Source organism: Neltuma alba, unplaced genomic scaffold, assembly GCF_004799145.2.
Source record: "Neltuma alba isolate B1F8T4 unplaced genomic scaffold, ASM479914v2 tig00011113_pilon, whole genome shotgun sequence".
Classification (NCBI taxonomy): Eukaryota; Viridiplantae; Streptophyta; class Magnoliopsida; order Fabales; family Fabaceae; genus Neltuma; species Neltuma alba.
In genome coordinates, this window is record NW_021635851.1 from 231,132 (window position 1) to 246,839 (window position 15,708).

A 15,708-nucleotide genomic window follows, 5' to 3' on the forward strand; every position below is an offset into this window, starting at 1 on the left:
CTATTTCTTTCAATCCGATTCTATAGGGAAAGTGCAGTACATGTTGCCACGCTTAAGTGCTTTTAATCATTAAGGGGCCTAATAATTAACAAGCCCTTTAATTAATTTTGCTCTTCATTGAAGAATAAAATATGATTTATATATATAAGAGCACTTGAATCGCCAACAGTTCGTTAAAATCTGGTTTTTGGACCATGCATGCGTCGTCAACTTTTTTCTCTAATCCAATTTAAATGCGTCTTTTTATGTTAATCATAGCTTTGATCCCACTGCCGGCCTCCTCCTGGGGATTTGATTTTTACTAGTTGGTAAGTCTAACGGATTTTGAGGAACTACTGACGCCACTGAGCACCATTATTTAGATAATAAATCATTGTCTTCATGATCATTGACCCAACGATTCTCAATTTTCACCAACCACCCTCGGTCGTTATACCTACAGAGGCACTCTCACTCCTGAACTTTGTCGAAAACATGAAGGGAAAAGGAAAAAAAATACTCCTCCGGTCCTAAATATAAGACCCTTATATACACTAGTATAAGGGTCTTATATTTAGAACTTATAATGGTTTTATATTTAGGATCGGAAGAGTAGTAAGGATGGAGGGGGCAAGACTTTTTAGATGCTTATTTAATTTCTTCCTGAGAAAGGTAACGAACCAGGAAATCAATTAGAGAATTGATGGAGGAGTTTGTGAGAGAAATACTATTATTAACTTTAATTTCAAGCATAAATTGAAAATCGATCGGACAATTAGGGAGGAACTCTTTTTATCGTGCAGGGTGTGGTTCTTCCGGTTTCCGACCAATTTTCCATCACGCATGATGACTTTAAACCTTATTATGGCTTCAGGTCATTTGATTTGAAACTTATTAGTGGAAATTACTGTTGAGGTAGTCGTTTTTGGAGTCCTATTCGATGAAAGATATTATGCTGTATTAGTCAGTTTCAACTCACATTGGATATCGTTAATTTCTCTAACTCTAACCAAAGTCAACCCTTGTGCATGATTTATGTAAACTGTACAGTGCCTAACGTTACGTTAGTCATGATCATATTATAGATAATGACACCTCTTAAATCTGACCCTTTAACCACTTAATTAACTAGTGCACTGCTTAATTACCTTGGTCCAATATAAAAGACTTGTATGATATATTTATATATACACCGAATAAATAAAATACTGGATTATGTATCCAAAATGCTGCTATATATATAGATGAAGTCCTGGATTCAAGGAATCAAGAGGGAGCAATCTGCGTTGTGAAATAGAGACTTTATGTTTTGTTATGTCGGAGACATTGAAAAGGAAGGATTAGAAGGAAAAGGGAAGGCGGTAATTATGAGGGTGTTGATTTGTGAGATAAGTTAGGTATTTCGTAACAGAAACATTATTAATGGGTCCTTGTTCAAAGGACTGCAGGATCCCCACAGTGTTTGTGGGACAAAATTTAATTTGATGGGTGGGATATATATTTATATATGTGTGTGTGTGTATGAAGCTCTGCTAATAAAGTATTACTATATATATATATATATATATATATATTAGTTGTATGCTTTTAAGCCATGATGATAGAAAAAAGTTGTTCCCCAAAATCTAGTGCTCTGAAAATGGCTTTTCACCTTCCTTTTCCTTCCCTTCGTTTCCGGTTTCGTTGAACGTACATTGCATCACTTGCTTCTCCTTTTCAGGAGCCTATCATTAAAGTGAAAGTTCACTCGCTAGCTACCTCCTCTTTAATTCTTCACTTTTCTCTTCTATTCCTTTCCAAACATCTTGCATTGTCTCCACATTATATTCCTCTCCATATATAATTTGCAACCACTTTAGATACACATATGCTGTGCAAAGGTGTTTAGCGAGCCCCTTGGCCTAGTGTATCTACTTGAGCCCAGAAAAAAATTGCCCAGTCCAATTCAAAAAAAAATGGACATTTTTGGACTTGGCATATCAAGGGCAGGGCATGCTACCCTGCCCGTGATATATATTTATAATTTTTTTTTTCCAGGAATGTATATAATAATATATATTATTCTCCTTTTTCGATTTGCTCTAGATACATTTAGTGGTGTACATAAATTCTTCTCTTTTTCCTGTTATAAATAGAAACAAATTTTTTTCTGATAAAAAATGTTTAGGTAAAGTTAATCCTACCTAGTAGGTACTATTTGCAACTATAATTGTGATAAATGGCACAGCTTGAACTAATGACTAATTTAGATAGTCAAGAACAATTAAACTCCTGTTTTAATTAGAGTTTTAATAAGACCTCCTCTGGCTATTATGCAAATAAGAAATTTGACTGGTATTCTCCTATCTTTTTCATATTTTAAAACAAATTATAATTTCCTTTTTCTTACAAAATTGTGACTATTTTATTTCTAGTCTAGTGATGGCATCATTTTAGTGAAATATTTGCATATTGTCATCACAACTTGTTATGCTATTGTATTATTATAACCTTTTGCACTCCTTTTGACTTTCAAGTACAAGATTTTACTACTTATTATGTTATTTGTTATGTTACCAAATTCCATGTTATTGTGTAATGTTATTCTCATTAGTAATTTATTTGTGTTTTATCTTTTTAAAGCTATGGATATGCAACAATTAAAAGTGTGGGATTATTTTACCAAGTTACTATTAGAGGATACAAATGGAAAGATTAGAGCTGCATGTAACTATTGTAATGCACATTTTGCTGGTGACTCAATGAAACAAGGCATGATGTCTTTAAAGAGACACTTACCAAGATAACGCAAAAATCCACACAAACCATGGTGTTATGTTATGCTTGAGAATTTTGTTTATTCATTGATGTAATCACATGTCTGAAAGTTTTATTGCTGGTTGTTGTTGTTGTTGAAGGCTTGGGATTGATTTTTTTTTTTTTTAATGTTTTTATGTTGGTTGTCTTGCAAAGATGCAAAAGCAAGTTCACTTTGGTGTTGTATTAAAAGATATATTGATTTAAGGAAAATCAAAGCTATTGTTTTGTTGAATTTATTGTTTGTTCAAGTATTCATTTTTTTATAGTTGTTATAAGATACCCTCACTTTAACTAGACATTTTTTCATCAAAGCATCACCATTTGGGCTTGGAAGCCAGCCCAGTCCAGCCCGCTTTTGCCCAGCCCGAAATGGTTAGGGTTTCTATGAGTGGGGCTCTTTTAGGCTTAGTATTGGGTAGGGGGCATGTCTTGCCCAGCCCTGCTCATAAACACTCCTAATGCTATACTTAATATAAGAGTCAATTTGATATTTAATTTAGTTTTAAATATAAAACCTCAATTCTCTTTGTCTATCATATTATTCCTTTTTTTTTAAAAAAAATGGTCATTGTAGTAGTTATACATATTAAAGGTTTTATCAAATAGTAGTTTTAGCTAATACACATTATTAACAAGATATTTTAGGAAAGATAACATCTATTTATTATAAATAACCAACTTAACAAATTTTTTTAATATATTTAATTTAGTTAATTAGATATTATATTAAAGACATGAGATAGAAGCCAAAAAAGAGAAAAAAGGACATGAGGTAGTATTATTGACTGTTGTTCCTTGTAGATATTTTTGCGCGTTAGCTAGCGCTCATATCAGGATATGCACTTATCGTATATTGTATGTACGAGTAAATATGATTCTAAAGTGAAGTAGATTTTTTTTTTTCATTTAAAAAATCTTTTCTTTTTTATGTTTCGCTCTGCGAACAATAATTCTACAGCTAGTAGGTATACGCAATTACGTATGATCAGTACATAAATGGTCCCAACGCGATCATTCAAGAGATTTATGAGACCCACCTACAAAAAATTCTTTTCTTTTTTATTTCGGGTTTCTTTGAGATAAGGCGGCAGTGTTACTATTGAATGATCTGCATATATTAATTCTCTGCTTCATTATTTTATTGTTTGGACGTGTTAAGCTTAGTAGAGATCAAACAAGTTAAAAATCGGTTAGTATACTAACTATTTTGGTCAAATTACATACAATGAGTTAAGCACCGACATTTAATTTTGTGATTCAATATATGAACCTTGGTAGATTTAAACACACGCTTCGTGACAGCGACATTAATTAATTCATTATGAAATTGCTTTTTACTTCTAACTTGGAACTCCAGATAAATGCGATGAATAACCATACCAAAAAAAATATTATTCAACACCCGGTCGATGCCAATATATACAATAATACTATAGGAAATAGCATGATTTTCCAAAGCCATTAATAATGTGCCTTATTCTTTAAACTGGCTCTGTGTATGAAACGCATCAGCCCATATGCCGTTTAATTTGTAAGATCCAGAAGAAGAGGGTTGTGTATGATCGAAATATGAAAGCCATGAGGATGGGATCCGACATGACAAGAAATAACAATGTCTCCAACAATATCCGGACACGAGATCTTTCTTAAAACGGATGTCCCAAAGTCATATGGGGATTGCACAGATGAGGGAACCCATAAAATGGTCCGTTTCAAATTAGCCATCAGCTAGCGGTTTGATTTTGTTCCGCTTCCCATAAATTCCCAGGTGCAAAATTCTTCATTCTTCCATCAATATAATGGCGTCGTTTCATTTGTTTTGACATGAAATGTATTTTGTTTTGTCCCACTGTTGTTGAATCGGCAAGGCATGTAGGTCAGCAGTGGACTGAGATGAACTTTCATGGCTGGGCCACGGAGCCATTACTCAGCCCATGAATCTGTGGGTTTCTGCCTTCATGACCCTCGTTCCTTTTTCCACTTTTAAGGGACAAATGCTAGCTAATATCCTTAACAAGCATGCTGTTTGGTCATGATTGCTTCAAACAACAAGGCAAGATGTGGAGAAGTTGTTCGTGATCATTAAGTCGATTGCTGCATTTACTTATTTTCGGGGTTATTGTGATGCCTTTGACGTTAAAGAATAGGGCATTCTTAGAAGTCTACAATTAGCTTGGGGGACCTTGGTTTTAAAAAGGAAATTTTAGAATCAGATGAAAAAAATCTTGTGAATATGTCAAAGAACAGAATCAGTTACATGGGAACACGTTTCATCTTTGTCCAAATTTAGAGTGTAATCAATTATCCATAGGACCTGAAAATCCAAGTTATTTCAGGGGAACAAAATCAGCTTGCAGATGCTTATAAAACTTCTTTATTGGATATTAGTCTGTCACAGTTGCTGATGTTAGTTTTTAAAGAGTCTTTGGGATCTAATTCCCCATGATTTAGTTTTTTTCTAATTTAGGCTCTATCTAGAGCCGGTAATATGGCTTGCGCCCACAGGCCAACCTGCCAATGACAGATTGAGTTAAAGAGAATAGAGACTATTTTGATACGATCATTTTCAACCCGTACCTGTCAACCCATAACCGACCATGGGTTAGCTTGCCAGCCTGTTTTTATTTTTAAAATTTTTTTTTACAATTTTTTATTTTAATTTTAATAAGAAAAAGTTTTATCATTTTCATTTAATTTACATGTAACTTTGTATTTTATTAGAGACTTTGATACTAAATTTGATTTCTCATTTTCTTTATTATTTTACCATTTTTATACTAATAAAGTAACTATTAACAATGACTAATATGTTTATATTTCAACTTTTGAGGCTAATTTAATTATATAATTATATGAAAATATAAGAATAAGAACTATTTGATCTATAAAAATTTATAATTTAATTTAAAAATTTTTAAACATGTGTAAAAAAAATTTTAAACAAAGGATGGAAATTGGCGGGCTAACTAACCCTTTAGCAAGGCAGACTGGTAAAATAAGAGCCCACCATGAGACATTCCTTTTAAGACTAGTTCGTATGGTCTCGAGCTCGCGACGGGCTAGCCCATAACTAGGGAGCCAGTCTGTTTTATTATCTCTAGCTCTAACCCTCTTTAATAGCCAAAAGAAAAGGAAAAAACTAACTGCCAACATGGTCAATATTGAACTTGCTCTCTTGCATGAAAACTTTCATATCACAAATGGGGTCGGGTTTATCGAAAAAGTACTAATACCTAATGCGAATTGAAGGTTAAAATTCCCGTTTGTTATACATGGGATTCAAAGGAGTCTTTTACGCACCCTACCCGGCATAGGGGAGATGGGAACAAGAAGAGATGGGCTGAGCTTGCAGGGTGCAGTGGCGAGTCAGAAGTTGAACTGCCACACCCACAAATATGATGACTCGCTGCTGGCTACCTAACAGTGCAAGCACTCGCCTTCTGCAACATTCTGCCAAAGCCACAGAAAGTCGTCTGTCAATGGCAATCCCTTTTGACGGTCTGATAATTTGGCGGATGCAGAAAATACCTGCAGGCTTGCATTATTGCTCATTGCCCTGCATTACGCTTTCAAGTTTCAATTATTCATTCTTTATTTTCTTAATCAAACTTGCCCTCTCTACTCTGCCCCACTTTCTTGCTCATGTCTTCTCACAATTTGCAGCTATAGTCTCTTTATCTCTTTCTGAGTTTTCTGCGGCAAACATCAGATCATGACCATAGCATCCTTTTCCGTGAGCGTTAGATTCAAGTCTGATCCATCTCATGATCAGCGTTATAATTTGCTACCCATGTACAAACTGAAAAGTTAAATACTACTTTTAAATATGAAACCAGTTTTATATTTAAGATAGGAGGAGTAGTTTCAAAATCTATCGCCTTATATGTCCTCTGTATATATTAAAAGTTGTTCTAATAATAATTTTTTAAAGTAAATTTTACCTATTTTCCTATTAAAAAGGCATACAAAACAATTTATTTTATATTATTCTGCATAAATTAAAATTTCAAAAATAAAATCTTGTCATTAGGTTACATACTTAATTTTTTTAGGCTAAAATATACTTTTAATCCTTTAACTTTACACAAGATTTCATTTTGGTCCATTAACTTTAAAAATTAAATTTTTAGTCATCTAATCCTAAAATTTTTGACAAAAAATGATGATATTGAACTGCTGAATACTGATAAAATATTACTAAATGCTAACATATTAAGTTTAATATTCAAAACAACTATAACTATTACAAAAAAATCATCATTTAAGACTAAGAATTTTGGAATTAAAGGACTAAAAATATACTTTTTAAAGTTAAGAAATCATACTGAAACCTTAGATAAAATTAAATGATCAAATATATACTTTAACTTTTTTTTTAATCATTTATATACATTTAATTTATAATCTTATTGTGATCTCCACAGCAACCTTTTTACTGTCACATGGCAGGGTTTGTGGTTCTACATTTACGGCTCATTTTTGAACTCTACTCCTATGTCCACCGTTCTCTACAGCGGGCACACATTATCTCTTGAGTCTCCTTCGCTATATTAAATATAAAAAAAATTAGCACGCAAGTCCAGAAACCAGCTTGAGTTTAATGCTCCGGATAGATAAAACATGATTTTTTTAATTTTTACCAGCAGATAAAATATGATTTGCGCCATTGTCGAGTGATTAATTTTATAAATACTGTGGGCTCCATTGCAAACAGAGCAACTTTGTCCTCAACGTACAAACCCCCCATATCCCCACATTATCCACATCTACAGAAGAAACGAGCACGAACTAGGTCAACTAAATTACGCAAACATAACGATCAACCCCAGCAAGGTCGTCTTCATATATTCATAAAATCAAATTATAACGGTCTTCACATGCGATGCTGCTGTAGCCGCAAGAGTCTGGAATATGCGCCCTCCGGTCGGCTAACCAGCTCGCCGTGGCTCCCCTGTTCTACGATGCGTCCGTCTTGCACCACCCCAATACTGTCGACGCCTCTTATGGTTGATAATCGGTGAGCCACAAGCACGGTGGTTCGACCCCTCATCAGCCTCTCTAACGCTTCTTGAAGCACACATTCTGACTCCGCATCAAGCGCACTCGTCGCCTCGTCCAATAGCAGTATTGCAGGGTCCTTCAGAACCGCCCTGGCTATGGCGATCCTCTGTTTCTGTCCCCCCGATAGTTGAACCCCTCTCTCCCCAACTGGAGTCTTGTAGCCTTCTGGCAAACTACTCACGAATGCGTGCACGTTGGCTGCACGCGCCGCTTCTATTACCTCTGCTTCGGTGGCGCCTTCTTTGCCGTAGGCTATGTTATCCAATATGCTTGCTGCGAACAGGGCCGGTTCTTGTTGGACTAGCCCGATCTTGAGCCTCAGTGACTTGAGATTTAGTCTTTTAACGTCCCTTCCGTCTATCATAACTTTCCCTGCAACTGGATCGTAGAAACGTTCAATCAGTGCGATCACTGAACTCTTGCCGGACCCACTTGCTCCCACAAGAGCTTGACTCTGCCCTGCGCGGATCCTGAGATTAAGATCTTTGAACACCATCACGTCGGGTCGTGACGGGTATGCGAAGTCCACGTGTCTGAGTTCAATTTCTCCGCGAACTGTTTCCACCGGGTCGGCGTCGGGATCATCTGGGTCGATCCTCGTTTGACGGTCGAGGATTGAGAAGACGGAGCCGACAGCTTCACCACCTCTGATGATCTCCGGAGCGAGACTCACAGTTTCTGCAACTGAATTAGCTGTGATGACGAGGACGACAAAAACTTTGATGACCTTGGAGAAGGTGGAGACACCTTTGCTGACGAGGTGGGCACCATACCAGAGAATGAGTGCTTCAGAGGCGTAAAGAGCGAGCTGGGAGACACCGAAGAGGAGGCCGGAAGTTTGGCTGCGACGGAGGCTCCGGCGCTGTGGGACACGAAGCTCGTGGCAGAAGAGAGATAAGATCTTGTTCTGAGCATTGAAAGCAGCGACTGTTCTGATGTTGCTCACTCCTTCTCCGGCGATCATACTTGTCTTTGCATGTGCCTTCGCCGTGTCTCCTGCAAACCCTTTCAGTGACAGTTGCTGTCCAATTCAAAAATTGCAAATTTCAGTCAGTCAAAGTTGACCATTCGATTCAAAAATCATAATACTTCCAGTGTTTACTATTTTAGGTTGGCAGGGTATGACGTATTCTGTAGGAATAATAAGAGCAACAGTAATTTAATTTGATTGAAGGGAAAATTGGGTAATGTCACCAAACATTTATTGAATTGAAAATTTATTATTCAATGTCAGTGGGGCCGTTCAATTCGGTAGAAGGGGAATGCCTACATTAAAAAGACATCGATAGATTACAAAAAGCAGATTATTGACCAATCAACATCATTCTAGCATTGTGTGTCCATCACAGCCTGCACAAATTTTGAACTCTGCTCTGTATTTCAGAACAAACTTACAGAAACTTGCTCGCTCTGCTCCATGTTGAAAAGAACCCAAGACAGATACATAGTTAGACCCACAGTGAAAAAAATAGAAAAGATCACGGGTGAGAGGCCTACCAAAGTCGATGTTCGTGTTCCCACACAAATCGTAGGCAAAAATTGTATTCCAGGACATGTGCTTTACCATCCTAAAGACTTTAGATTTTAAAATTGCCATATACGAGTAGTATTTAAAACGTAGTTTTGACTAAGTGCTTATAAAATTTGTGTTTTCAATAAACATTTATAATTTTTTATTAAAAAATTAAAACCGACAATGGATTGTTGGGGGGCACATTCGGTGGCAGTAGGCCATTAGCATGGAAACTGATGGAAAGGGTATGGAATCTAAAACTGAAAATAGAAAAAAATGGCAAGAGTTAATGCTTTGACTGGAAGGAAACACGTGCAGTGTTCGACTTTGGTGAGACCTTGTCGCTTTTGCATTTGTCGTTTAATGGCAGGGTGCATGTAAAGTTGGATTCTGACAGGGGGTAAAAATTCTTAACCAAAGAAAGTGCAAAGTTACCTAAAGGGTCAAGAAAAGGATATCATTTCATAAAAAGACATGAGTTTACCTGGGCAAAATTAGCCAGAACCAGTAAAGGGAAGGTTGCGAGGATGAGCAAAGAAACCCTCCATTCCACGATAAAAGCAACTATGAATGAAGTTAGCAGAGAAGTCATGTTCTGCAGAATCACTGAGATCCTCTCAGCAATAGCAGACTTCACATCAGCAGCATCCGTCGCAAGCTTAGCTGCAACCAGGCTTGAGTTGTGCTCCTCCTCATCGAACCATCCAACTTCATTCCTTAATATTGCTGCATCACACATTTATGGGCCAATATTAGAACTACTGCAAGATATTAGTACAATAGTCAAGTAAGATTAAACATTATACCGGCAAGCATCATTCTTCGAACCCTTGTGGTGAGATTTTCCCCCATGATACTGAAGAAGTAATGTTGTATCAAATATGCACCCACGGCATAAAGACCAGCTCCGATATATATGAAAACAAACTCCTTAGTCTTTTTCTCCATGGATGCATAATTCTTATAGTAAAATACCTCGATCATATTGCTCATCACAATGGCAAATGTTGGGCCAATGAACCCAGAAAGAACAGAGCCTACAGCTCCCATGATTGAGTAGGGCCACTCTGGGGCATTTAACTTGAGCAGTCGGAAGAAATAACCCTGAGGAGCCGGATTTTTCTTGTCCGTTTCTGCATTTGACACCATCTCAATCCGACCATCTGCACCGGTGCTGTACTGGTAGCTCAGATTCCTCAAGCTCCCGGACCGAAGGCTCAGAGACTTGGTCGAAAGCGAATGGCTCAACCGAGATGAACGAGTCCGGCGAGTTGATGGGTTGGACAAGTCTCTGTTTCCAACCATTTCTTGGAATCTAATCAGTGACGCGTAGGTTCCGGCCTTGGCAATCAGCTCTTCATGCGTCCCTGTCTCAACTACTTGTCCTTGTTGTATAACGGCAATGGAGTCTACGTTTCTTATGGTGGAAAGACGGTGGGCGACAACTACAGTCGTACGACCAACCATAAGGCGGTCCAGTGCTTCTTGCACAATACTTTCAGAACCTGCGTCAAGAGCACTGGTGGCTTCATCTAAAAGAAGAATCTTTGGATTCTTCAACATAGCTCTCGCTATTGCAATCCTCTGTTTTTGACCACCTGATAATTGAACTCCTCGCTCTCCCACCTATCATAACACAAAGAGCATAGGTTTTACACCTAATTTTGAGGAAGAATGCAGAAGTTCGATACAGTAAAAGAGTTTTGCTATGTATCAACCTGAGTATTATAGCCATTTGGAAGCAAGGTAATGAAGCTATGAGCGTTTGCAGCAGAAGCAGCAGCTTCTACTTCAGCCATGGTTGCATCAGGTTTTCCGTAGAGTATATTCTCATGAATGCTAGTTGCAAACAGTGCAGGTTCTTGATTCACCAGCCCGATTTGACTACGTAACCATTTTAACTCTAGCGTCTTAATGTCTACATTATCCAGTAAAACCTGCCCTGTTTGGCCAATAAAAGCAGCAAGTGTCAGATAAATAACCAAAAAGCTTGGGTATTTTTGTGAAGAGATGGCAAAGCATGTCTAGTAGTTACCTTCATTAGGATCATAGAACCTCTCTATCAGTGAAACCACTGTACTCTTTCCAGACCCACTTCCGCCAACAACGGCCACTGTTTTCCCCGCAGGAAAAAAGATTGCGAAATCGCGAAAGATGATGACATCGGGCCTGGATGGATAGCTGAAAGTGACATCTTTAAATTCGATATTCCCATGAACCTCAGGCAAGCATTTTCCATCTGATGCGTCTTCCACTATGGAAGGTCTCTGCTTGATTATCTCCATCAACTTGAATCCTGCAGCTTTACCTTTACTGAAAGCCCCTAAATTAGAAAACGACTGCCCCAAACTCCTGTACAGAGCAAAAGCTTGGTTAGAACATGAGTCAATAGAATTACAGAACCATCATCAAAGTCGTGAAATAGGGGTCTTACATGCCACCAACAATGGCGGAGAAAATGGCGGTAAAAGCCTTGCCTCCGTCGGACTGTCCATTCCTGATAAAGACGCCAGCATACCAAAAGACTAAAGCCCAGGACATACATGCTATCCCATATGTGCATCCTAGACCCAAACCTTTGGCCATTCCAGCCTTGTATCCCAGCTTCAGCGTGTTTTGTATTGCATCAGAATAAGAATTAAGGGCCTTGCTCTCACCAACGTATGAGTAAACAGTTCGAACTTGAGCAATTGCCTGTATAATTTTTGCAGAAAATAGAGGTTAATCCCCACCCCAATAAACAGAACAAGACCCTCAAGCCCTGATTATTTTTTCTGTCATGGTTATGGAAAGAACATTATGGCCAAGCTCTAACAGTAAAGGATTTTTTGTACAATAAGGTTGTGTTACCCTTAAAATATTAGCATACCATAACAAAGTGTAGTTTAAGTTCAGATTCTGGAGCCTGTCGACATGGTACAGAACCAGCAGAAGAAAGTCATGATGGTTTTTGATATTTTATTGAGAAAGTTGAAAGCGAGGAGCTTTTTGGTGAATGCTCCACATGATAAAACATCATTTCATCTAAAATTCAACACAGGGTGCAAATTCATGTGGAAAGAGAGCATGCGCTCACTGCACTCAGAATATCTCTCACTCACTCAGAACCCAAAAAGGAGGAAAGAGAAAACTTTTCCCTCAAACCCAGAAGAAAATTATTGTCGAAGGAAAAAGCTCTACAGATATCAAGCTCACCTGCTCGGCGATTATGCCGGCATTGGCATAAGATTGGCGACTCTTTGAAGTGAGGCCAGTGAGTGTATAAGCGTACAAGCCACCGGCAAAAGCAATGCCTGGAATCACCGCCACACTCAGAAGCGCCAGCCTCCATGCCGACACAAAACCAACCACTAAACCCGCCAGAAAAGTTGAGAGATAGTGTATGAAGTTCCCTACCTGCACACATCCCCCACAATAAACTTCATTCAGCAGATGTTTTTATTGGAACCATCAAACAGAGGAAGTTCAAATTCACAGAACCTTCTCGCTGATAGCATCTTGAACAAGCAGAGTATCAGTGGAGACACTGAAAACAATATCCCCTGTTCTGGCGTCCGTGTCGAAGAAACCAACGTCCTGTCTAAGCACTGCCTCCAAATACTTCTTCCTCAACGTGCTCACTTGCCTCTCCCCGGTATACATCCAGCAAGCGATTTCTGGTTCATTGGAATAGAAACAAAAAACCCATTACCGGCAGAAAAAAAAGTTATCTTCCCCCCGAGTAAATCCGCAGGTAATTCAGTTATCGTCGCTCAAACAATTAAATTAAAGAAATTAATTAAATGTGTATCTTAATTAACCAACCACTTGAGGTTGACACTTGACAGAGATACCAAAGAAATATTAAGCAAGATTAAAGTTGTGATATTGAGGAGGGAAGAAAAAAAAAGGACGATGGTGATGTTAATGAGACACGTGGGCTCCCACCCACTCTTCTCATATGAATTGGCTCCACTCGTCATATAGTCTAAAAGTATGGACCAACAAGTGCGACCGATCTTCTTCATGGCTCACGACAAGCAAAATCTATAAGGAGAAACAAATGAATTAAGGAGGAAAAATGAAAAAGAAATGTCGTACCCGCATACGATGATATGCAAACGACAAGGCCAAGGTACACAAAATACAGAGCATACTGCAATGAATCAGCGAAAGAAGAAAGAAGAGTTGTTAAATCTCAGATCTGAGATAAATTTTGCCATTATAAAGAGAAAGATCGATATCAGAGAAATTTGAATGAAATGCGGGCTTATGACCTTTGATACTTCTTCCGTCATTTTCTTCAAATCCATCTGGTTCTTGCCAAACCCGTTAACCATTTCACCGAAAAGAAGAAAGAAAACCGGCATGGAGGAGCCATGAACAATAGCTCCCACGCTCCCAGAGATCATGAGCAACCAGTCATACTTATCCGCAAAAGAGAAGAGCTGATAAAAGGATAAACTCTGCTCCTTCTTCTTCTCTGCCTCAGCCACTGCTTTGGTCTCCGCAGCTTCCGCCATTACCACACCAAAAAAGCACAGTCCTCCAAAGTGAGAAAGGATGGGATAGTGGTTCAGTCTCAGAGAGACTTCACACTAACTCGTGTTACAATGCCATGAGGAAGAAGATCTGAGCAAGGAAGTCCGTTCTCTCTGGGGAAGAAGTGTCGCAGTCATTTGGGTTCAAACAAGCGGACACTACTCCATCTATCACTTCCTTCGCCGGAGAGAGGGTGACAGTGGTCAAATGAAGTGGAGAGAACAAGAATGAGGGAGGAGAGAGTGGGGGGAGGTTTGGTTTTATAGCGAAGGCTGTTTTTAACTGTGGTTGTAAATTAGTTCCCGATCAATCAAAGGCTGGGGGCTTTTCGTACCCAAAAATAAATAAATAAATGGCTGGGTCCTTCCCAGGGAATCCAATTTACAAATAAAGTTATCGGGTTTTGTGCCTTTGGAAATATTGTGTTTTGTTTATCATTTTCACATGCCTTTTTATGTGTGTCCGCGCGCTGTATTTTGCATGCGAGCACTCCAAAACAGAGTAAAAAAATAGTGCAAAATAACAGGATTGATAGCGACAGTGAGGAACTCCGGGAAGCTTTTTTTAAGAAAATTTATTTACAAGTGTTGAGTTTGTCTATATTTATAATAAGAAATTTATGATATGACCAGAAAAATATCAATTTTGAAATGTTTTATTGTTTAAAAAATCTAAGCGGTGTTTTAAGAAATTATTTACATGTAAGTTTTAGAAGATCTTACAATTCAGAAATTAGTTGTTCTAATTCTGAAGATGAATGGTGACTTATGTATATTTCTTTTGGAAGGAGAGAGCATCATATCGGAGGCAGTGTACAGCTAAGAATCCGTAAAAGCTTTATTTTATTTCTTTTAATTTAATAAATATTTTGTCTCTGTAAGGGTTTGATCAGTCGTCACATGCTGCTGCAGTTCCTTCATTTACATTTTCCGATAAAATAAAAGACTTTGTTTAAAATGTGAGGCTTTCTATTCAATCTGAGATTTTAATGAAGTCCAAACATAAGGAATCCAAGCTCCTTAAAATGGGGAAGGTAAATAGTTTGTCGTTGCGCAAGACATGTGGCATTTGACTTATTGTTCGTTAAATATGAAACCAAAACTCTAAAAAAAAAAAATTTTGTGATCCTAAATTTAAATTGGGGTCATGGTCCAGACAAGTTTAATGTTTTTGCGTAGCGTGGGTGTATTTAAACTTCTTGAGTTACTGCGTACAAATTGAAGACTCGACAAAGATTTGAACTTTTTGAATTGTAGTTTGATCTGGCAGCGTCACAGGCGGATAAAAAGATGAAATGTGATTTTGAGGACTTCTTGTATTTGTTTATGTATTAATTATCAGACATGGATCAATGGGAAAGCTACAATGTAATCACAAGCTTAGGATTTTTATTAAAGAAAGGAGGGAAAAGGAATGAAGGGAGGAGGGGGGGGGACCCAATAGTTGAAATGAGAATGTAGGCTGTCTTTACCTAAATGATCATAAACACATGGACAGCCATTAAGATGAGAAAACAAATCATTTGGGACACAGGAATCCCATATACACTACACATACACAAACTCATACAATATTCAATCAAGATTCTCCAGGATTTAGCTGCCCTCTCCATGAAGATGAACCTCTTAATCAGAGTGTATTTGTTATGATTACAAGTTCAAAGAGTTATAGTCTAAAGATAATTCTCATGTACACACACACAGGCACATATGCTGCCTAAAAAGAGAGGGTGAAAGTCTAGCATAGCCTTATTGCATGCAGGGGTACTGGAGCTATAATTTAGAGATGAGGAGGGACGAGGTTTAAAAGCTCTTTATAATATTAAGGAAAAATTA

General features: G+C 37.9%; 1 protein-coding gene across 1 annotated transcript; it reads right to left on the bottom strand.

Annotated features, from left to right (window-relative positions):
• Nucleotides 1–7,443: 7,443 nt before the first annotated feature.
• Nucleotides 7,444–14,025, bottom strand: LOC114761242 (ABC transporter B family member 19). The gene is made up of 10 exons (XM_028950571.1): nucleotides 13,609–14,025; nucleotides 13,433–13,487; nucleotides 12,833–13,008; nucleotides 12,548–12,748; nucleotides 11,787–12,046; nucleotides 11,388–11,704; nucleotides 11,071–11,294; nucleotides 10,159–10,978; nucleotides 9,837–10,078; nucleotides 7,444–8,860 (listed from the first exon to the last, which is right to left on the bottom strand). The coding sequence occupies exons 1-10, from the start codon at nucleotides 13,852–13,854 to the stop codon at nucleotides 7,652–7,654; spliced, it is 3,750 nt and encodes a 1,249-aa protein (XP_028806404.1). The 5' UTR covers nucleotides 13,855–14,025; the 3' UTR covers nucleotides 7,444–7,651.
• Nucleotides 14,026–15,708: the final 1,683 nt, after the last annotated feature.